Source organism: Cyprinodon tularosa, unplaced genomic scaffold, assembly GCF_016077235.1.
Source record: "Cyprinodon tularosa strain WSP-4 unplaced genomic scaffold, ASM1607723v1 ctg10, whole genome shotgun sequence".
NCBI lineage: Eukaryota > Metazoa > Chordata > Actinopteri > Cyprinodontiformes > Cyprinodontidae > Cyprinodon > Cyprinodon tularosa.
In genome coordinates this window covers 728,238-751,192 of record NW_024037782.1, presented here as the reverse complement: position 1 = coordinate 751,192, position 22,955 = coordinate 728,238, and the positions used below count along the sequence as shown (strand labels likewise).

At 38.1% G+C, this 22,955-nt stretch overlaps 1 protein-coding gene across 3 annotated transcripts in view; it reads right to left on the bottom strand.

Moving 5' to 3' along the window:
• itga7 (integrin, alpha 7) overlaps positions 1-16,560 on the bottom strand; it is a 43,022-nt gene extending 26,462 nt beyond the window's left edge. For 2 of the 3 annotated variants that reach the window (XR_005281452.1, XM_038292510.1), the window contains exon 1: positions 16,050-16,560. Coding sequence is in view for 2 of the 3 variants with exons in the window: in XM_038292510.1 (XP_038148438.1) it covers positions 16,050-16,267 (218 nt within the window). In the remaining variant the exon portion in view is untranslated. The remainder of the gene's footprint in view (positions 1-16,049) is intronic. The other variant, XM_038292592.1, reaches the window with a different exon arrangement.
• Positions 16,561-22,955: the final 6,395 nt, after the last annotated feature.

Genomic DNA, 22,955 nt, shown 5'->3' with positions numbered 1-22,955 from the left:
CTACATTGCACAAAAGCATTGAGGCAGACCACCAAACCAATGCATTTGGATTTTACAATCCCTTCTTCAAAACCTTGGGATCTATATATATAAGTGCTGAAGAAAAAAAAATACCAAAAATCTTAACTGTCAGATCTAAAAAAAAAAAAAAAGGAGAAACTGGTAACAACCCGAGCTAAGTCTGACAGAGCAACTCCAGAATACATGCAAAACAGTTACAAAATACCAATAGGTGTTTTTATTTGCAAAATAAACATGTAAGGTGCCACACCATTCAGATCTACCCTAAAACTACGATATAAAAAAGAAAGCATTACACAAACTTAATTCAATTCAGTTAAATTTATCTTTCACTCACTCAAAACACACAGATTGGTTAAAAGTTTACCATCTAAGGGAATCCAGCTGGTTGCATAGATATATTGTATTTTCAGGATGCACCATACCTAGATAAGCATGTGGTGACTAAAGATATGCCTGCATTGTGGTGTTGACTCAACAGAAATCCCTAACTATAACACCAAAGATGGCTGTCTATCTCACTGTTTAATAGTTTTCCCCTTTGTTGCTCTATTAAAATACACAGTTTTGGTCAACTTCAGTAACCTCCATTCCTTGGCCTGTGCTTTGATTTTTGATTTCTAACCCCTGCTCTATCTCTGCAGTAGTCTTCTTTGTTTTCATAGTTGATCACCACAAAAACAACACCAAGGTCCATTATGCTGGGCTCATCACACAGATGTGTTCACTGAGTGGAGCATGTGCAGTGACCCCAACACTTTTTCCTGACAGTTCCAAATTCCCCTCCCCCAAGAACACCCTCTTTTTTCCTCCCTAACAGATACAGACACTAACCCCCATCATGTCTTAGTACCAGCACTTCAAGGAGGCACTGAGATCAGCAACAAATATATATAGACTTACATATATTCTCAATTTCTACAGACAAGACTGATAGTGTCATCTCACAAAATAGTCACCTTTTAAATATATTTTAATGATATATTTATTAAAATAGAGTCTGTGTCTTTGCAAAATCACATTCTCATCTATAAAAACTTCCACTCTTTGGGTTTTTGTTTATAAAATCTGTCTCATTGGATTAGAGCTCAAACAGCCCTGCAGCTAAACAAACAACAGTCTTTGTCAGCTTTTATTGAAGCCACCGGTCATTAATAGCCAGAGCATTTATTTCACTTTAAGACACACAAACATTTCAAGAGGTTGTTTGCTGTTCTTGGCAGAAACCAAAGCTTCTGTGTTAGCTTATGAAAAGGCATCACTTTAATATCGAGGGGTGGGGGGGTTTCCTGTGAAAAATCTGGAAATGCGTCAAACAAAATATTTTTATTGCTTGTTTCTCATGCGTAAACCAAGCCTTTTGTTGGAATGTAGAAACTGTGGGTTTTTAAGTGGATGTAAATCCCATGAAAGCCAAATCAAACCAACCCTTAACTCCTATAAAAGTGAGTTTCATGATTTTAGCTGCTGCTCCCTCCTATTATGTGCTCAAATGATTACCATCTGTCAATGCCAATGTAGTGTGAATCTGCCCCTCTGCATGTCTCTAAACAGCATGGGACCAAGAGGTACTTTAGACTTTCTGTTGTTATCTGGAAACAAGAGCATGACCCTTGACCTGGAATGGACACACACATGCAGCAGAAAGCCTTTGCAACCATGGGAATAATAGAAGAATACAGTAACTGTAAACTTTGCTTCACTATTCATTCAAAATGAACATAGCTCCATGAATCAGCTCATTTGACAATGACTTCTTTAGACTTTTCCATGTCTCTGTGAAAGGTGGATCTAAGAATACATTTTTGTGTGATGCACGAAACACAGTTTAGTTTCAGACTCAAAATTTCTACAGAAACAGCCACACGCTCCTTATTCGAAAAAGTTTTGCGTTTTTTGGATAAATATGGGACTGCAAAGGTTATTTTCCTTGACCCAAACAGAAACAATTTAACTGAATTAAACGTGAAATTACCTTGATAAAAGTTATTTTTCGAAGTGATATTATTCATAATTCCCAGGATGTTAAATTTAAATTTGTAAATCCTGTTTCCCATATTTATGCAACAGTTTCCTATTTAGCTTTTCCATGCACTGCCACAATATGCTGTAAAATGTTTGGCTTGTTATTTGCTCCTCTACTTTGAAAAACAAATTTTTATTCATCATTGCCTCATTGAGCTCCCACTAAATATTGATATACATCTATGATGCACAGAAAAACCTACACATCATTATTTTGCCAAGGTCTTGTTGGTTGCTTGTGACGATTTAGCGAATTAACTGTGGTATACAGCAGGGATCAGCAATTAAAAATCAGCAAAGTCCGAATAAAGAAAAACCAACAACCAGTAAAGTTCCAGAGACATTTTTAATTATAATCCGTTACTTTAAACAGAATACTGAAATAAAATTAGGTTTTTATGCATCCATGTTATACATATAATTTTTTGACGAAAAATATTTTAAAAATAGAAACTTTTTCCATTTTGAAAATCTAAAGTTTTTTGAAGTAGAGAACAAAAATCGTTCACTTTGGTATATAGACAATTTCCTGATTCATATATTTTATAAAACACCTGAACTTACGGTTTGTTATAATATTTGTCTTTTTTATGGCTTAATAAGAGAAGTTGGCTTTACGCTGCCCTGCAAGGCTTTAAACCTGGGTTGGAATGGCAACAAAGAATAAGCAAAGCGGAAAGGAGAGGGAAAGCAAAGTATAAGTAGGACTTAAATAAAACTAGAAAAGAATTTAAATAAAGCAAAAGGGCAATAAGACCAATGAATAGAAAATAAAGAATGACCAAGGGGAAAACTAGAGGATAAGGGAAGGGACTGAAGATTACTTAAGATAACTATGAAGCCACTGAAAAAAATTACCTAAAGATAAGAGAAAGAATAACTATAACTAATACTAGACCAAGGAACATATAAAATGCTGAAAAGGAGATAACTGAAAGAAATAACGAATAAGAGTAAAACTAAGAATTCAAAAATGATACAAATCTTGACAATAACACACCGTAACATAGATTAAAGCATAACTGAGAACCAAAAATTAAAACTTAAACAGAACCATTAAGTCCAGCATGGCAGATCATGACATAAAAACCTTTTGATTACATTATGACAGTCTTGGGCTAGCCCACATATTGGCCTCGGCCCACCCGGCATATGCCCTGTATGCCCTGTACGCCCAATGGCCAGACCAACCCTGTGTTCAGGTCACAGTTCAGCCCTGCTCAACCCCAATGGATCCTGCTGCTGAGTAACTGCTGCTGGAATGGTCAGTTATGGTCAACTCTAAAAATAGGATGTAGCAAGCCAAATTAGAACCATGGAAAAAGGCCTAATATAGGTGAACATAAAACTATTTGGTACATTGTACAAACTGACATTAAGCATCTAAAACAGGAAAATAATTTGTTTTCCAGATGCAATTTTTTGAAAAGTCCAGCCCTCTCCACCTAAAAAAAAAATGCATATGCACAACCCTGTACCTGCTCCGGAGAGGGAACGCCTATTAAATGAGTGTGAGACCATGCATGAGCCCATTTCTCCTCGTGCACACTCTGTTTAAAAGTTGCTGTTTGCATCGCTCATACAAGCTTAATTTCCAAAATGAAGATATGCACTTTTTCTTCTATGTCAGAATCACCAGTGGTAAGTGAAAATGGGGACGAGCAAGTAGGACGGCCTTACGTAAACATATCACCAGAATGAAAAAGAACATCATCCACTACACTTATAACATACCAACATAATGTCATACAACATACAACATCTAACATACTGAGCTGGGAAAATTCAGTTTTCTGTTGGGGTTTGAATGGCTTCTGGGTTTCCCCTGTACCCCTTTCCCACTGACTGAAAGACCCATTTAAACCAGGGAACAGTCAGCTGTTAGTGGCAGTGGGAGAAGCTCACCAAAATCACCTTGGCTCTGATCGGCATGCTGTGGGAACACCAGAGCGGGGTTAACCCGTTAATTTACGTGATATCATTGAGCGCAACACAACACCCCAGCCACGTCCAATCTAACAAGCCAAAACAACCCTGTTCACATTCTATAAAATGGTGCAGCACTGGTGAGAAAGATTGGGACAAATAAAAGAGTGAAAAAATAAACCCTTACTATGCTCTGGCTTCTTTACATCTTGCTCTCCATTGTTTACTTTCCTGATTTCTGTCGCACTGTGACATCATCAACATGGAGGCCACGCAGCTGTCAGAGAGGGGTTAGACCAAGCCTTTTTTGCCAATGGGAAGGGAGCCAAATGCAGACTGTTAGCAGGTCGACCCATGTTTGAAATTTTGTTATTGTTATTTTCAGAGGGGAAAGAGGCTCTGTAGAGATCCATGTATTTAGTTCAATTCAACTACGTGGAGACCTGCTATAGCAGCTGCCAGAGTTAACATTACAGTAAATAGAATAGGCTTTCTTAATAACTTCCTCAACCATGCGCTTCTCGTAAATGATAAAATCAATCAGTTTTAAATTATTGATAATGTCTTTTCTTATCAGTGTTTTAATGTCCATTCTGGATACTAGCTGAAACCAGGCCCAGTGCCTTCAACCAAAAGTTTTGAAAAAGCTGACCAAAAACAACACACTGTCAAACCATGTAGTCTGAAATGAGTCATCTCATAATGAAAAGGGATCTGTTTTGGAATACAAAATATAACACCTGACACCAGCTATTCACTTTTTTTTCCCAATTGATGGGAAACAAACAGCTGATAATCCAGTGACCAAGCTATGCATCATCACATCTTTAACACCTCAGATTTCCCACATTGTAGACAGAGGATATAACGGTTGACAAAACATAAAAACTGCAACTGAGAGACATAAACAGCTGTCTGTCTGGGCACAATCTCCTCAGGGACATACTGCTTCACTGCCCACGGATGTGACTCCACTTCCTGCCTAAATGATTAGCTTGTGAGTATCCCAAAAACTGCAGTATCTCTATCTCCATCTAAAAAAGCTTTTCACTACCAATGGAAAAACAAATTTAAACAAAAAAATGTACTGTCTGAGGACATTGGCAAACATATCTACACTGCATATTACTCTTTAACAACCCCCAAGATCACCACCTGCCCCACTGATCAATAAATGAAGATCCATTTTCAGACATGGATGGATTAATGACCAGGCCTCACGTCTGAAGTCTAAAGAGAACAAAAGCCAAACCCCATCCCTCTCCTTGTCCTCTACCTTCTTTCTTTGTCTCCATTTTTATCCACTTATCCATGTATTGATCTGTCTATGTATCTGACTTATCTGGTGCCACAAACTCACTCTTAGTTTTAAGAATACTCTCTTTTGGTTGTGCATCTATTTTTATCTAGCCTTGCAAAAACAGTATCAACTGAGAAAAACAAACTAATATAAGCAAACAAACATTAATAATGTTAAAATGTTAAAATGTTCTCTTTATTATAATTTATTGTAGTTTAAAAAATGTGCTAAAGTTCTGTGATAGTTTTTTATCCTACATCCCAATTCTTTCAATTTTTTCAATTTCATTTATTTAGCTTTCTTGGGGTGTTTTGGAGGAAATCATAAAATGAAGTCACTGGCCTTATACATAGGCACCTTTCCCCAAGTGTATCCATCTGCAGCCTGCAAGACCACATGACATGCCCACTACATGACACACCTCTGTCTTGCAACCTGCAGACAGATCCCGCTCCTTCTTGCACTGAAAGTCCTGAGATTTGACTAACTGGCTGGCTGGCTGACTGAGCTGCAGTTGACCTGAGCTCCCACCCCAGACTCGAGCTGAGTATAAGCAGCACACTGACCTACCCTGAAAAACCGTGGCTCTGCCGCTTTGACACAGACTTTAAGTAGGTTTTTTTTTACAAACTGCACAGATGAAGTACAGTGAAGTCCGTTGAGCACTGCAGCTGTACACCACCCCATCCCTTAAAAGCCGAAACGTTGGAAGGAAAGGAATCAAATCTAGTCAACATGCCAAAACAATACATGTATTGTTTCATTCCTTCTGTACTACAGTCTCTTTTAGTGAAGATGATGCATTCGAAGATCAGCTGCTTCCTTCCAACGCTGCTGTAATAATATACGCAGCGTAAATGAAACAAAGCAAGGTAAATTATAACAAAGCATCTGTTTGAATTGCTATTTATTCAAAGTATTCTTTTGAAATGAACAGTTTTTTTTCCCCCCAGCGTTTTATTGTCTTCACATTGCAGAGCAACGAAATTAACTCTCTGCATTTAACCCATTCCCTTGGGGAGCAGTGGGCTGCCATTGTGCGGCACCCGGAGAGGAGTGTGGGGTTGAGGGTCTTACTCAGGGACCCAGAGTGGCAGTCTGTGGGACTGAGGCTTTGGAACCCCTAACCACTACGGCGTCACTCCCCCTTGCCTAAGGACCAACATTGCCAGCTCATTCCCCTCAGCAGGGATACGAATCCAGGCTTCCTGTTTGCAGGATGGGTAACTTACCACTTGAGCTAGCCTGATTAATTTTTTTGATTATTGTGGAGAATCAGAACCTAGATCACATTGCAAACATAAAAGCCCCACCTCCTACAGTATGTAATATCCGTTCCCAATGGGACTTTCTTTTAGTCTTCCATTTAATCAGATTGCAGACCTGCTGCTTTCAGCTGATTGATTAAACTGCGTCATTATCACCTTCAGGTCTAATGGCTGTATAAGCAAACAAGTACAGCCACACGTATTTAATAAGAAAACTGTGCAATGATTTAATCAAAGCTTCACCCCCCCACCATCACCACCCTACCATTCCCATCCGACCCTGGACATCTCCCCCACATACTGATCATATTATATTTAGAGAAAAAAAAAAAACAGGAGAGTTTGGACGCCATGCTTGAACCAAACCTCAGCAAACAATAATCAACTGAGACAATAAAAAGCAAAATATAAGCAAAAAATCAGAACATTTTCATATAATCTCAGAGTATTAATGTTTTCTGTATAAAACACATAGAAAGAGCCTCTGTTCTTTTACACAATTTAACACAGTTCAACTTGTGCATTTTTTTCTTTTCTTCCATTTAAGTTTCATGCTTCCCCCTGACTCTGCACATTGTCCCTGTGCTTTCAGGACTCAGTGGTCCACAAAGCAATATTCTTGAAAGCCCTGATCAAGGCAGCCCTGCTTCCCACTGTGCTTTTGTCCAGGCCAAGGCAGCACTGTGGAGGGATGGAAGAATGCTAAATAGACAGAGAGAAAGTGGGAGCTAGAGAGGGCATTAATAGCCTGTGAGGGAATGTAGATAATTCTGATCGCTCCTGCATTTAAGCAGCACAGCTCCCACATTTTGCAGGACAGTTAATCAGGGATCAACTGAAAAGTAGAGAGAGCTGCACAACAACTATTAACTGAAATAATAGTGCAGCTAAAATGAAAGTAAAGGTCACTGTAAACTGTTAACTGGGGATAAAAAGTAGCTTGAATCTTCCTATTCAAATGTTAATTAGCATAGTAAAAGTTCTCCTTTGTGCTATGACTATGTAAAGAAGGTCATCTGGGCCACATTCATATACATGCATGTGGTTTGTTCAACAGAACATAAATTACAGGAAGTCTGCTCAATTTATGACCACTGACATTAAATTATACCAGGGGTTGTGATGTTGCAACAAAGTAAAAATCTAAATTTGAAAAAAGAAAAAAGATAAAACATCCTCTGGGCTGTTGCTCTGGGATGTTTGTCTTATTATGTAGTAAAACTGGAGCTAAATCCCTTTTTCTCATTTTCCAATACTTGAATTGTGTTAAAACCTTTATATATGACACTGATGATTACTTTAATCCCTCTACAATAGTATATACAGGTAAAAGCCAGTAAATTAGAATATTTTGAAAAACTTGATTTATTTCAGTAATTGCATTCAAAAGGTATAACTTGTACATTATATTTATTCATTGCACACAGACTGATGCATTCAAATGTTTATTTCATTTAATTTTGATGATTTGAAGTGGCAACAAATGAAAATCCAAAATTCTGTGTGTCACAAAATTAGAATATTGTGTAAGGGTTAAATTTTGAAGACACCTGGTGCCACAAACTAATTACCGGTAGCTGATTAATTCAAAACACCTACAAAGGGCTTTAAATGGTCTCTCAGTCCAGTTCTGAAGCCTACACAAACATGGGGAAGACTTCAGATTTGACAGCTGTCCAAAAGGCGACCATCGACACATTGCACAAGGAGGGAAAGACACAAAAGGTTATTGCTGAAGAGGCTGGCTGTTTTCAGAGCTCTGTGTCCATACACATTAATAGAGAGGCAAAGGGAAGGAAAAACTATGGTCAGAAAAAGTGTACAATAGGGATCACCGCGCCCTAGTCAAGATTGTGGGAAAAAAACCCATTCAAAAATGTGGGGGAGATTCACAAGGAGTGGACAGCTGCTGGAGTCAGTGCTTCAAGATCCACCACCAAGAGACGCTTGAAAGACATGGGTTTCAACTGCCGCATACCTCGTGTCAAGCGTCTCACCTAGGCTAAGGAAAAACAGAGCTGGACTGCTGCTGAGTGGTCCAAAGTCCTGTTTTCTGACGAAAGCAAATTTTGCATTTCCTTTGGAAATCGAGGTCCCAGAGTCTGGAGGAAGACAGGAGAGGTACAGTATCCACGTTGCCTGAAGTCTAGTGTAAAGTTTCAACCATCAGTGATGGTTTGGGGTGCCATGTCATCTGCTGGTGTCGGTCCACTTTGTTTCCTGAGATCCAGGGTCAACGCAGCCATCTACCAGCAAGTTTTAGAGCACTTCATGCTTCCTGCTGCTGACCTGCTCTATGGAGATGGAGATTTCAGGTTCCAACAGGACTTGGTGCCTGCACACAGCGCAAAATCTACCCGTGCCTGGTTTACGGACCATGGTATTTCTGTTCTAAATTGGCCAGCCAGCTCCCCTGACCTTAGCCCCATAGAAAATCTGTGGGGTATTGTGAAAAGGAAGATGCAGAATGCCAGACCCAAAAACGCAGAAGAGTTGAAGGCCACTATCAGAGCAACCTGGGCTCTCATAACACCTCAGCAGTGCCAGAAACTCATCGACTCCATGCCACGCCACATTAATGCAGTAAATGAGGCAAAAGGAGCTCCAACCAAGTATTGAGTATTGTACATGCTCATATTTTTCATTTTCATACTTTTCAGTTCGCCAACATTTCTAAAAAATCCCTTTTTGTATTAGCCTTAAGTAATATTCTAATTTTGTGACACACGGAATTTTGGATTTTCATTTGTTGCCACTTCAAATCATCAAAATTAAATGAAATAAACATTTGAATGCATCAGTCTGTGTGCAATGAATAAATATAATATACAAGTTACACCTTTTGAATGCAATTACTGAAACAAATCAAGTTTTTCAAAATATTCTAATTTACCGGCTTTACCTGTATATATATATATATATATATATATATATATATATATATATATATATATATATATATATATATATATATATATATATATATATATATATATATATATATTTTTTTTTTTTTTTTTTACAGACAGACAGACAGACAGACAGACAGACAGTCAGACAGACAGACAGACAGACAGACAGACAGACAGACAGACAGACAGACAGACAGACAGACAGACAGACAGACAGACAGACAGATAGATAGATAGATAGATAGATAGATAGATAGATAGATAGATAGATAGATAGATAGATAGATAGATAGATAGATAGATAGATAGATAGATAGATAGATAGATAGATAGATAGAGATTATCTGAAAATATCATAGTCTGTCCCCTTTCATTTTGGTTGTAACACCAACTGTGGCTATTAACCTTTACAAAAAAGGGAAGACCAGCACTAGATCAAAGCTAAATATCTGCCAGTGACCTATCAACTGCACATCAAGCCTTCATATATGACAATTTACACAGAAAAAAATAAATAAAAATAAAAATGCGCTTGTATGCTTGTGCCACAGAGGTAGTAATAACATGAATGTAGTAATTAGACAGAGAGAGAATATTTTGATTATGCCTATATTGTTTAAAGAATAGATTTTTGATACTACTTTAATACAAAAACAAAACAAAAATACAATGTGTCTGGTTGTCCCCAAATGAAGCCTGTTTTGTGGTTCTTATATTTTGTATTCCATTTCAATTGCTGTCTTGGGAAAACGACTGGGATTCACTTTCGTCCACTGGTTCTATTCTTAAGGCTGGTAATGAAGCTTGGGGTTTTTATGAGAAGATTAGCTCAGCCTCAGAAATTATTGTTTCAAATTCTTGCTAAGCTGGTGACAAAAAAACCCAGACAGCATGTCTACGGCCACATTGGCTACACCAGACCTTCCCAGGAGAGAGACAGAGTGTTCATGCCAGCAAAGGCACCAAAGCAAGTCAAATGTAAACATGGACCGCCCTGAAACCAGAGACCTTTCTGCCCATTTGAGAGCAGTGCAGCACAGCCAATTTTAAGCCCACTGAATCAACACCCACCGGGTGAGATAAATCAAAATCTAACAATTCTCTTTAGAAACTATTGAAAACCTGCTGAGAAAAGTGGCTGTAAAGGACAGCGCTAGGGTCAGAGTGGAGATTGATTGATGTCAATAGATAATATGAAAAACAGTCACATATCTTTCAGCAGGAAACTATTATAAAGGAACTGTGACCGGTCTGGTTAAAGTAGGGCAAAACTACTTATATAGCACCTTTCAAAGTTCTATAATGAAAGAAAATGTTTATTTTCTCTATTTGATTATTTTCGTACATAATTATTTTGTAAGTAATTAATTATTTAAGATGGAGTATAGAGCGACGCCTCTCCACACATAGTTTTATGAGTTTGGCCTACCAAATATAACGCAATTTTTGTAAATGCATATTCTTTTTCAGCTGCATACCTAAAAATAAAAACAGTAAGGCTCCCTGACATAATTCAAATCGTTCTTTTTAATAAACACTTTTTAACAAGTGCTTATCTGTATATTATTGTTTAATAAGTTACCAAATCCGCTGTAGCTGGATTTGGAATAATGTAGGTGATGGAACAATATAGGTGAAGGCAAAAAATTCCCTCAGAAGCTTCCCTGCTCTCACCCATCAGAGAACTATAAGCAGAAGCTGTCCTCATGTCATTATAAATAGCCAACAAGCACATAACTCAAATACCCTCTCTTCTTATCCTCAGTCTGCCATTAGCAGCCACAGCAGAAGCCCCTTTAGATTAAAGGGGTCTGTATCACAACAACCTAAATAGCAAATGTTAAAAGGTTTACAAGTTTGATGGAGGCTCTCTGAGAGTGGCATACATTTATTTCCCTGGGACATGATGCTAGTAAGGATCTGTTTACACTAAATATGAGATCACTGTGTTTTACATCGGGTCTTATTTGCCATGACCTGTGTAGCCATATTATTAAAAAAGTAACTTAACAGAGCCTTAAAAAATATATAGAACTCACTTTTCTCACACATATTTGATCTTTTTTCAGCTCATACATCATATAAATCTCCTGGAGTGAGGTGATTTTGTAATGAATAGGCAAAGAATGGGGCATCAAAGGAGCAATATCAGATTCAGTATTGAATCAGGTGACAGGAAACTCACAATGAAACAGGAATGAAATGGCTACAGGCAGAGGTAACCCAGACGCTCCTGATACAAAAAGAAAGTGACTCAACAGCATTTCATTACAGACAGTTTCATTGAAATTGTTCCAAGATTTTTTTATTTTTTTTTTTTTTTATGAAGACAACTGCATTAACAGAGAGAGAAAGATTTGTGGAAATGTATTATTCTTACAGTAATTGCCATGTTAATTGCTTGATAAGTGAATAATGTATCTCATGAGGTTTCCTCCTTTATTTGAAGATAAAAGGATGACACATTCACTATTTTTTTGTTGTTGTAAATGATTATGAAAAAATTGTTTAGCACATTTCTAAAGTAATAAAAACACCTGTTTAGGCATGAGTTTCGATTAGATACCATATACAACGCTGGGAAAAAATGTTTGTCCCCCTGAGTAAATACAAAATACAGTTTCCTATAATGGTTAAATTTATTAAGGGAACCAACCATCATAACCTGGTTCTATGTAAAAGAGAAGTTGTACCTAAAACCTATTCTTGATTCAAATAATTACAGAGAATTGTACATCCTGAAGCAGCAAAAAAGTCAAAGTTTGACTAATAGTAATATTCAGTATTCTATTTAATATTGTTTTAGTTCAACTTTAGACATATTAGTCATATTAGTCATGGCGTCAGCAGTGGTTTTTCCCTTGGAGCTCTAAAATGTTATTTTTGCCTGTCTCTTTCTTGTGGAGTCTTGAACGCTTACCTTCAGTGATGCACATAACAAGGCAATGCATTGCTTTCTATGTTCAATCCATTGAATTTGAATATACTTTGTTTGAATGCATGAGTTTCAATGTGAACTTTCAGCAAATCTGGTCTTCCAGTCTCTCCTGAAAAGAATAGCCTCTATTTCATGTTTAGCAGACAAGAGGTAAGATGGACTATACCCTAAACATCATTCATCTGTCAATCACAAGGAAGCACTGAGGAATACAGAGAAACACCAGAGTACACACTTGTTTCGATGGCCCATACGATTGCTGACCTACTCTGTAATCACAAAGCTTGCAACTCCCTGTGGATGTACGGTAATAAGAAAAGATATAATTCTAAAACTATGCAGTTTAGGGATTTTGTGAACACTTTTGTAACAAAGATCATCGATGCAGATGAGGGAACTCCCTGCAGGTATACAGGGGAGTATTATTTTCTAGTTTGGCTAAAACAAATTGTCCATGAATTTGGAGAAAATTAAGTTCATCTTATTTTGACATTATATAAATACTATATATATGGATGTGATACAGGGATTAAAGTTGGAATGAGTAAATGAAGTGAAATGTTTGACTACCTAATCTACGGGAAAGCTTACATTAAATATGTCCAGATTAAACTATCTAAAAACATCACAAATGTTTTCACGATAGTGGTGCTCAGTGGGCTTTGGGTAATTTTGTTTGACTGAAGACGTGTGTAGGTATATTTTTATGTATGTGTATTCATATTTTATTTCTCACCTAATGGTGCAATGATCTAGGCACTGGTGACTGGCCTAATTATTCATTCCATTCCGCTGTCTAACTCTGCTCAGTTTCTCATCACTGCTCATCTCATCCACCTGCTATTTAAGGTGCTTGCATCCAGTCATCAGTGCCAGATTATTCTTGTTCTCTCTAGCAAGTGGTGAGAGTGTTTTAAGAATTCCTTGGTGCATCTGATTTCCTGATGCTGACCTGTTCTGCCTCTCAACCTCTGAGCCTGCCTGTTCCTGTTCTGATGTGTTTGCCTGACCTGTCTTCGGATTCTGTTGGATTCTATTGTGGACTAAACTTGTAAACCAGGTTAGTGACTCATGTTCATAATCTTCCTACATTAGATTTAACCGCTCACTAACCTGTGTTTCCTCTCTCCAGAGTTTCCTGCCTGAGACATTCTAGTAGCCCCTTTATTTTAATATTCGCTTTTTGGGTAATCTCATTGTCTGTCTTGCCTGAATACTGGGTCCTTCTGTTCTGAATCGTGACCAATAGACCTCGAAGTAGTACAGATTCATGAGTAAGGCAGGAATTGGGAATAATGATGGTGTTAAGGAGTGTAGGAAGGAGAAGGGGCACTGCTTCAGATCCCTTTTCGGACATAATAAATAATTAATAAATATCAATTAATTATGTATATCACAACTTTTGTATGTGCTAAATTTGTTTTTGGTTTTTTTTTTCACTGGATTGTCTAAATTGAAATTATTGATTATTTCAGTCAAAGAACAGTAGATTTGATTACAACATATACTGTATCTAAATGTGATCTAAATTGTAGTCCTTTTCTTAAGATGACTTCTATCCATGTGGTGTATTGAGTGCTGATTGAAAGCAAAGGCATAGAGCTTTCAGTTCTGAGGGTTGGGTGCAACTTTGCTAGTGCTCCAAGTTATTGCTCTCAGAAAACACTTTTCCAGACTTCCTTATTCTCACCCAATAAAAATCTACATAATCTTCCATTAAAACCATTAAGTCGACCATAACTTAAATTATAGCTAGGCACTTATTAACGGTTGCTTTCTCACAGGTGGGGCCCACAATGTTTGGCATTCCAAACCTTGCACAACCGGCAACTTTTGACGTTATTCACCAAATTGTGCAAACATTTTTTTTTTTTATGCAACTTTTGGACATAAAATTGAAGGTAATCCATGAACTATGAGATCAATCTAAACTGTCTAAGGAAAGTTATAAAATTTTGACATATGTGATTTTAAATTTGTTGTCTGAACTATCCCTTAGCTGGCAATGCTGTGCATGCATATGGATGAGAATCAAATGTGTGTCTACATGGTCCAACTACAGACTGGCAACTTTTTTATAGTGTCTACTTTATGGGACATGATAGCTTCCACCTTATTTTCCTTAAGGCAGCTGCAGAAGATGATTGAGTTTGATCAAGATTAATAATAAAGAGTTTTCATGTTTTTCGTAAGCCTTGATTCTTCCTTTGAAAATTGATAATGCAGATAAAAAAGTGACTCCATTTTCTCAACCCTTTGAAAATATTATTGCATTTCATATTCTTTATCTATAAAACACAAGAACAATTGAATCATATGAGGACCTGTGATATTTTGTCAGATGTACATTATAGAAATGACACTGAACACATGGAAACTCTGTATTTGTAAAGTCCTGGCTTCAGCCCAGAATGCCATCAGACTCCAATCAGCTCAGAGATAAAATCCTTGTACGTACTCGAAATATAAAGACTGATGTAACTGCATACTAAAAGCAAGCATTATTCATTCTACTTCCCTTTCCAGTTTGTGCATCATTCCATTTATTGACTGTCTCCTGGCACTAATACTACTCATGCACAAATCTCCGGAGTCATCCCTCTTGTTTGCTGCAGTGAAGCATGCATTACATTATTATTATTATTATTACAGTACATTTTTGAAAGTAGTTACAGGAACAGTTGCAGACAAAAGAGCAGGTTTTTACAGGGTGACATGACTCTGCCTGATGTCACCAACCTGGTCTTAGCAGGCGTCAGGACGACTGCAGAGACGGTAAACTGAGGAGCTGGCAGTTAAAAATGGAGCTACAAAACAAGAGTATATAGAGCATGAATTCCCCTAAGTTTCATATTTAGATTAGACGGTTTTATTTAAGGTTTACAGTACTTTATACTGTTTTCAAAACACTGCATTAAGTTAAAGACTAAAGTTGCAAATAGAAAACAGCACAGTTTATCATTGAATATAGACATTTAAAGCAGAATTTGTCTAATCATTGGAATCATTGGTACGAAAGAAATGTTCCAAACTTGCCGTAGTTTATGATCACATCTTTTTACAGGAAGCAGGGATATCATGACTCATACAAAGAGCATCGCACTAAAAAATAATGGGTATTTCTTATTATAATATTAATGCTCCTCGAGAACTGCCTTTTTATTACTGTTCTATATCTATTCTAAATAGATTACAATTAGAACATTTTCCATTCACAAATTCTAGAGGGAATAAAAAAAGAGCTTGTTTCTAAAAGACACACCAAAATACTCAATTAGAGCAAAAACATCACAACAAATTATTTTAAATTCAATGGGAGACATCTGTCTGCATGAGTCTGTCAGTCTGGGATATGTTGCTGTTTAGAGAAAATTTCTGAAAACATTTTAAAGCACTCAAATCCTCCCTGCCTACATCAGGCCGGTTTTCATCCACTCTCCATTAACTGTAAATCTTTAGCTCATTCCTCTAGCTGCTATTACTGTGATGCAGCAAAGTAATGCTGACTGCCCTCGGCAAAGCACAACCTCATGCTTTAAGAGGGTAATTTGTAGAAGGTGCAGGTGCAAAAAAATACAAGAATCCCCAATACGGAATAGAAAACATATATACATTCATGGTTGCATGGGATAAACTTAGTCCAGCATTGATTCACTCACCAGCTTTGAGGCTCTGGGGTAAGCTGCTGGTGAAGTGCCACCGAGAACCCAAAGAAGGTGCCCCTGTCTCCCAGTTTGTGCAGGGTGTGAGTGGTGTCCAGATTAAAGCAGTAGACCTGAACTAAGAAAGAGGAGAGAGTCCAAAGGAGGAACATCGAGGGATGAGGGGAGACAGAGGAGAGGAAAGCCAAGTCCCCATGTCCCATCAGCGATGCCATAATAGAGGGCAGGTCCTCCTGCAGAGAAAGTTCAGTTGTAGAGGGGCAGATGGGAGCTTCTTATGGTCCCTGGGGTGCTGAAAAAGCATCAAATCATGAGTAAATCTATTCTTTTCAGTCCTCTGTAAATAACTTCCTTGTTTCTAGCCCTCTGTGCTCCTCTCTCTGTTGTGTTGGCTCTAAACTACGTTTGCTGCTGTCAGTCTGATGAGCAGGCTGCGAAAATGCGGCTGCTACTACTATGTGTGTGCAAGTGGGCTTCTCTCAATGCATGTGCGCCTCCCCCTCCTTTAGACAGAGGACAAGTGCCTTGAATAGCCCGCTCACTCCTCCCCCTCGCCTCTCTTTTTCAGCCTGTCCACTCCTCTCTCCCTCCCCCTCACTCAGTCCCTTCCTCTCCTCCACTCAGCTGACATCAACACTCAAGGGACTGGAGCCAAAATACCAGGCAAGGTTGTCAGGATACTTGGAGGCTACTGAACAGACTGAAAGAGAGAGGGCGTAAAGACATTCTGTTTTATCTGCTGAGTTCACACGGTCCATGCTGTGTTCTGCACCTCTCTGCTGCAGGTGCTGTTGGGCTGAGTGGCATGAAGAGAAAATCAAAGTTTTTAACTTTAAAAGTCAGGATGGTAACATCTAAGTATAACTTAATACATGCTTGACGTACCTAAAAGCCCAAAAGTCTCAGCTGCGGTGATCTGGAAAAGTTTTCAGACACAAAAGAGAAGAAATGTGGTGACCCCAGAAACTTCATCCCCTTTGGTCCTGTGACAATAAGTTGCACCAACAATACAACATGAGCAAGCAGGACCAAATTAAAGCCCTTACACTTAAATATATTTGTTCACAGCTATACAACTTAAAAAAGGAGTTGTGATCTTTTGAACCTTGGGATCTAAAATGCTTTGAAAGATAATTCAGACCCCTTGAACCATTTCCTTTTTACTATAGATGCAGATTAGTTTTGTGAATACACCAACACAAAACAACACAGCATAGAGATCTTCTTTCTAAAAATAGTCTGAAAGTGTCATATTCAGCACCAATTAGTCCATACTTGGCCTAAATATAAATACAGTTAGGGCCAGAAATGTTTGGACAGTGACACAAGTTTTGTTATTTTAGCTGTTTACAAAACATGTTCAGAAATAGAATTATATATATAATATTGGCTGAAAGTGCACACTCCCAGCTGCAATATGAGAGTTTCCACATCCAAATCGGAGAAAGGGTTTAGGAATCATAGCTCTGTAATGCATAGCCTCCTCTTTTTCAAGGGACCAAAAGTAATTGGACAATGGACTCTAAGGGCTGCAATTAACTCAGAAGGCATCTCCCTAGTTAACCTGTAATCAATTAAGCAGGTAAAAGGTCTGGGGTTGGTTTCAGGTGTGTGGTTTTGCATTTGGAAGCTTTTGCTGTGACCAGACAACATGCGGTCAAAGGAACTTTCAATTGAGGTGAAGCAAAACATCCTGAGGCTGAAAAAAAAAAAAGAAAGAAAAGAAATAGCAGACATGCTTTGAGTAGCAAAATCAACAGTCGGGTACATTCTGAGAAAAAAGGAATTCACTGGTGAGCTTGGGAACTCAAAAAGGCCTGGGCGTCCACGGAATACAACGGTGGTGGATGATCACTGCATACTTTCTTTGGTGAAGAAGAACCCGTTCACAACATCAACTGAAGTCCAGAACACTCTCAGGGAAGTAGGCAGTGTTGTGCCTGAACACGTTAATTGAACGAAAGTTCATGAACTCGTTCATATTTTGGGCGAACGTGAACTGAACGTATTGCATTACTGCCTGATGAACGTTATTGTGAACTCGTTCATTCTGGTGTCTGTGAACGGCACGCTCTCTCAGTTCAGCTCCGTTCAAAAGGTTGCCAGATTTCTATAGAGCCCTCCAGGTGAAACCCCGGCTAAATCACACCGTAAACAGGCCTTAATATGTAGCGGGGAAAAACACCCAATCTGGCAACACCAGCTACCAGCGCCGCAGCCTACAGCCGTGTGCGTCATCAAAAGCAAAATGCAGCGTGGAAGCCAAAGCAGCATGGAGGCGACTGTGCAGGCGACAAAGCAGCAGTATGATCACTTAAAACAGTTTTATGACCAGGTGGTCGGTGTATGAAGGACCAACTCTGCCATATTTAAAAATAAATACAGAAATAAATAAATGCTCAATAAATGTATAAGCATACAATTAATTGCCAACAAAAAAGCGAGACATAAATGTATATAACTCTTAATTAGCTTCTTTATTTATTTGCCTTTGTAATATTTACCTTATTTATTTTTCTGTCCTTTATAATCTTCAACTTTATTTTTTAATTACTTATATTTTTAAGTATTTATTTATGTGCATGTTATAATATTTTTGTCTGTTTTATTCTTCCTTTGTATTTTTTTACCTTAGTTATTACTTCGCCGCTGTTTATTTCTCTCTGCCCTTTTTACATTTCTCTCTGCCCTTTTTACATTTCTCTCTGCCCTTTTTACATTTCTCTCTGCCCTTTTTACATTTCTCTATGCCCTTTTTACATTTCTCTCTGCCCTTTTTACATTTCTCTATGCCCTTTTTACATTTCTCTCTGCCCTTTTTACATTTCTCTCTGCCCTTTTTACATTTCTCTCTGCCCTTTTTACATTTCTCTATGCCCTTTTTACATTTCTCTCTGCCTTTTTACATTTCTCTATGCATTTCTACCTCATTATGCAAATGAGGAGGGGGTGTGTCCTAGAGAGTCAACCTTTTTTGGGTTATGTTTATTTGTCCAATTACTTTTGAGCTCCTAAAATGTAGAGTGTTTGTAAAGAAATATGTACAATTCCTACATTTTCTATCAGATATTTTTGTTCAACCCTTTAAATTAAACGTTACAATCTGCACTTGAATTCTGTTGTAGAGTTTCATTTAAAATCCAATGGCATGCAGAGCCCCACTCGCGAAAATTGTGTTACTGTCCAAATATTTTTGGCTCTAACTGTACTTTTGCCCTTTGATAGTTAAAAAGCATTTTCCTGTTGTATTTAGCAAAACAGGGTAACCTAGACTGGATGGATAGTGCATATGTGTTTTCAAATCTGCAGCAGATTCTTTGTTGGGTTTCGGTCTCAACTTTGTTGTGAAATACTTTACGCTAGGCAAGCTTTAGCGTAAACTATTTCATTGCAGCTGTGTTGGTGTCATTATCTTGTTGTCTTGGCACTGATGACTGGCTTAATTGTTTATTCTATTCACCTGTCAAGCTCCGCCCAGTTTCTCATTACCATTCATCTGTGTCACCTGCTTCAGTCTCTATTTTATGTTTCTGCTTCCAGTCATCAGTGATTATTTGATTGAGATTATTTGAGCCTTCGGTGAAAGTTCTCTAGCATACCTGATAGTGTTCTAATTGCCTGATCTTGACCCGTTCTGCCTTTGGACCTCTGAGCCTACCTGCTCCTCTCCCAATCTGTTTGCTTGACCTTTTCTTCAGACTCTTGCTAGGTTCTGCCTGTTAACAGAACATGGATCTGCTTCCTGAGACCAACCTGGATGTCTCTTGGAAATTCTTCAGATCTCTGGTCTTCTGGCTCGATTTTCTCTGAACTTCTTTGACACTGGTTTTGACTTTGTCTTTTGGATAGTCCTGCCTTCTTTAGTCTGCTTGGATCTGTTCGTCATCCAGTTCTGCAGTCTTCAAGGCTTCAGTGTTTGGAACACTCTGGGCTGCATTCGTCATGTGCTGTTAGCAGGTGCTCAGCTGGAATCCATCCCTTCCTCTGGGCATAGACTGAACTTTCAGACCAGGTTAGTGACTCATGCGTTCATAATGATTTTTCCGTCAGATTTACGTGGTCACTAACCTGAGGTTTTCCTCTGCAGAGGCTCCCGCCTTAGCTGTTCCTTTGTTTATAATAAATGTTTTTGAGAAATGGGTCTGTCTGTTTGCCTTGAATTCTGGATCCTCTGTTCTGAGCTTTGATAGTTACTTTATTTACATTTATTGCAAACTTCTACCCTGATCCTAAGTGCTTTACAGTCTCTAACAGGATTTCTTCAAGGATTACATTTAAGTTGCTCGATCAATATTACCATCGATTCTAAGATTGCTACGTGTCCCTGCTGAAGAAAGGCATTCATACAGCATGATGCTATAATTCCCAAATTTTACCATGTGTCACTATTTCTTCATAATTAGGAGACTTCAGGGCCACTCTTCCATCCATAAAAGACATTTCATCCCAGCAGTGAGTGTCCCGAGCCTGTAACATTATCAATGACCCCCCCCCCACACACACACACACACCCCCACCATGGACTGTTCCCCCTGCTGCCCTCCGGGAAGAGGCATTGCAGCATTTGATGCATGTCCAGTAAATTCCAAAACAGCTTCTTCCCCACCGCCATCAGACAGCTGAACTGTTGAGAAAACTCTTAATCATGTCAAAGACTGCCTCACACTGGCAACACCAAAACAAACACTGCATAATTGCACCATATATATTTAATGCTCCAAACTTCCATATCAATGCGTTTTTTTTGCACCATGTTTTTTCTTCCACGGTGTTTACATTTGATCACTGCTGCACTTTAAGGAATGGAAATGTCATGAAAACTCTCTGTATACAAAATGACAAGAAAGGTTGTCTAAGTCTACTTAGCATTTTGAATGCAGCTCCAAAGACCTAGCTTTAGTGTTTTCTTACCAAAGCACTTCCTTTAGCATGTTTGTGGCCTCTCCTGTGTGGTTTATAACTAGCTGGTTTTGAGATAGCTGTGCCCCTTTAATCTATACAAATGTATATAAACTTAAATTTCATTTCATGTCTAGTAAATTATTCATATACGCTAAACAGGAATGGTTTTGTTAGGGATGGCTTTATTTCTGCTCAACCTTGAAAAGGAACAGATTTTTAAAGTACATGACTAAGAAGCTATTTTTCCAGCTAAGCTCTGATTCTCTGCAGCTTCTCACTGGAAAAAATATTCATTCATCTTTTAAATCTACTTAAGCATATTTAGTTACTTCAAAATATGTTAGCAGGGTAGGACATGAAACAATTTTGCCAAGTTAACTAAACATGCTTAAGTAGATGTACAAGATGCATTAATAATTTTTTTCCTTGCCCAACATGTTATTTAGGTTGATGTACTTGCACATGTGCCATGCTTTGCATTTTCAGATGACTGATAAACCACATCTTTGTGAAATCTATATTAAAATCCTTCATAACGTCATCCTCGACATGTCTTCCTAATAATGCTGTTTATTCACCAAAATTCCCTAAAAAACATCTGAGGCTTTCGTAGAGCTTCTGAATTTATACTGAGCATAATTTGAACCCAAATGGAGTATGGAGAAAAAAGAAAAAAAGCTGTCATATGTGGAAACACTATATATACTGTATATATCCAATGCACCTTTTTCTTCCTTCGGCACCTTCTTCTCCTCTTTTGACTATCTGAGCTGATGTAACGAGTACATTTCTCCCCTGTGAGATCAATAAAGTCAATCAGTCAACCAATTAATCAATCAATATATGATCATTAGATCACTTATTGGGATACCAGAAGGGTTAGAAGACAAAAAAAATTGAAATCAGTTCTTGCTGCTGAACATTGTGTCCATCATCCACAGGCTTTCTTAATTCAAGGCTACTGAGGGAAACGTTTTAAGCTTTTGAGCTTTGAAGGATGCTCTTTACTGCTCATCCATATTCACAAACATGGACTCCCCTAACACTAGAATGTTATACACTCTAAAAAGCATGCAAATCCAACTTGAATTAATTGCTTCAATTTGGAACAACTAATTGAATTAAATTTGCCCAGCTTACATTCAACTTATGCATTTAATAAATTAAGTTTGATCAACTTCATTTAATTGCTTGTCATCAATTGAAGCAATTCATCTAAGTTGGAGCAGCGTTTTGTTTTATCCTGACTTACTGAGAAATGTTGGTCAGGAGAGCCAGCTCCTCAGGACAAGACTGAGCCTCTCACCCACATGTCAAGGATACAGACACTCCTTTAAAGAGCATATTTTAGATGAAGGAAATGGATGGTTTGAGAGAGGAGAGAAGGAGGCCACCTCCTCCAAACAAGAAAAAAAAACACCTCTAAACAGAGAAGGATGCCTTCCGTTTTGCTGCAGGGACTCCTAAATTCTCCGAAAGGATGAATAACTCTTATTTCATTTTATAATATTGAATTTCTGCTCAGAAAAACAACAACATCTGCATTAAACCCGATGCCCAGTCAGTTTCCAACCACTTTATACCTTCTTGTGTGTGGCCTAACAACTCTGAACCAGGCAGCAGTAACAAAGACCTATTGTTAGGGGGGTCCAATCTACATGAAATGTAAATCAGCAGAACTGCATTTCACAAGCAGATTTAGAGCTTTGAACCTCTCCCTTACTATCTTTGTACTATCAAAGATGTTTGGATGAAGGATAAACCTTTTTCACTAACTAAAGTCCATTTTTTAACCTTGCTATGTCCTGGATGACTTAGAACCCTCAGGTTTATACCCATGTAGAGAATTAATCGAACAAGATGTTTTTTTGTGGTATAAGATAAGAGATTGCTGAACAATTGCTTCGACGTTTTAAATTGGTGCTCAGAAAACAGTGTGGAAATGCTGAACTTAGAATGCTGAACTTACCAACAAGGCACAGAAATGAAAAGCAGGACAAA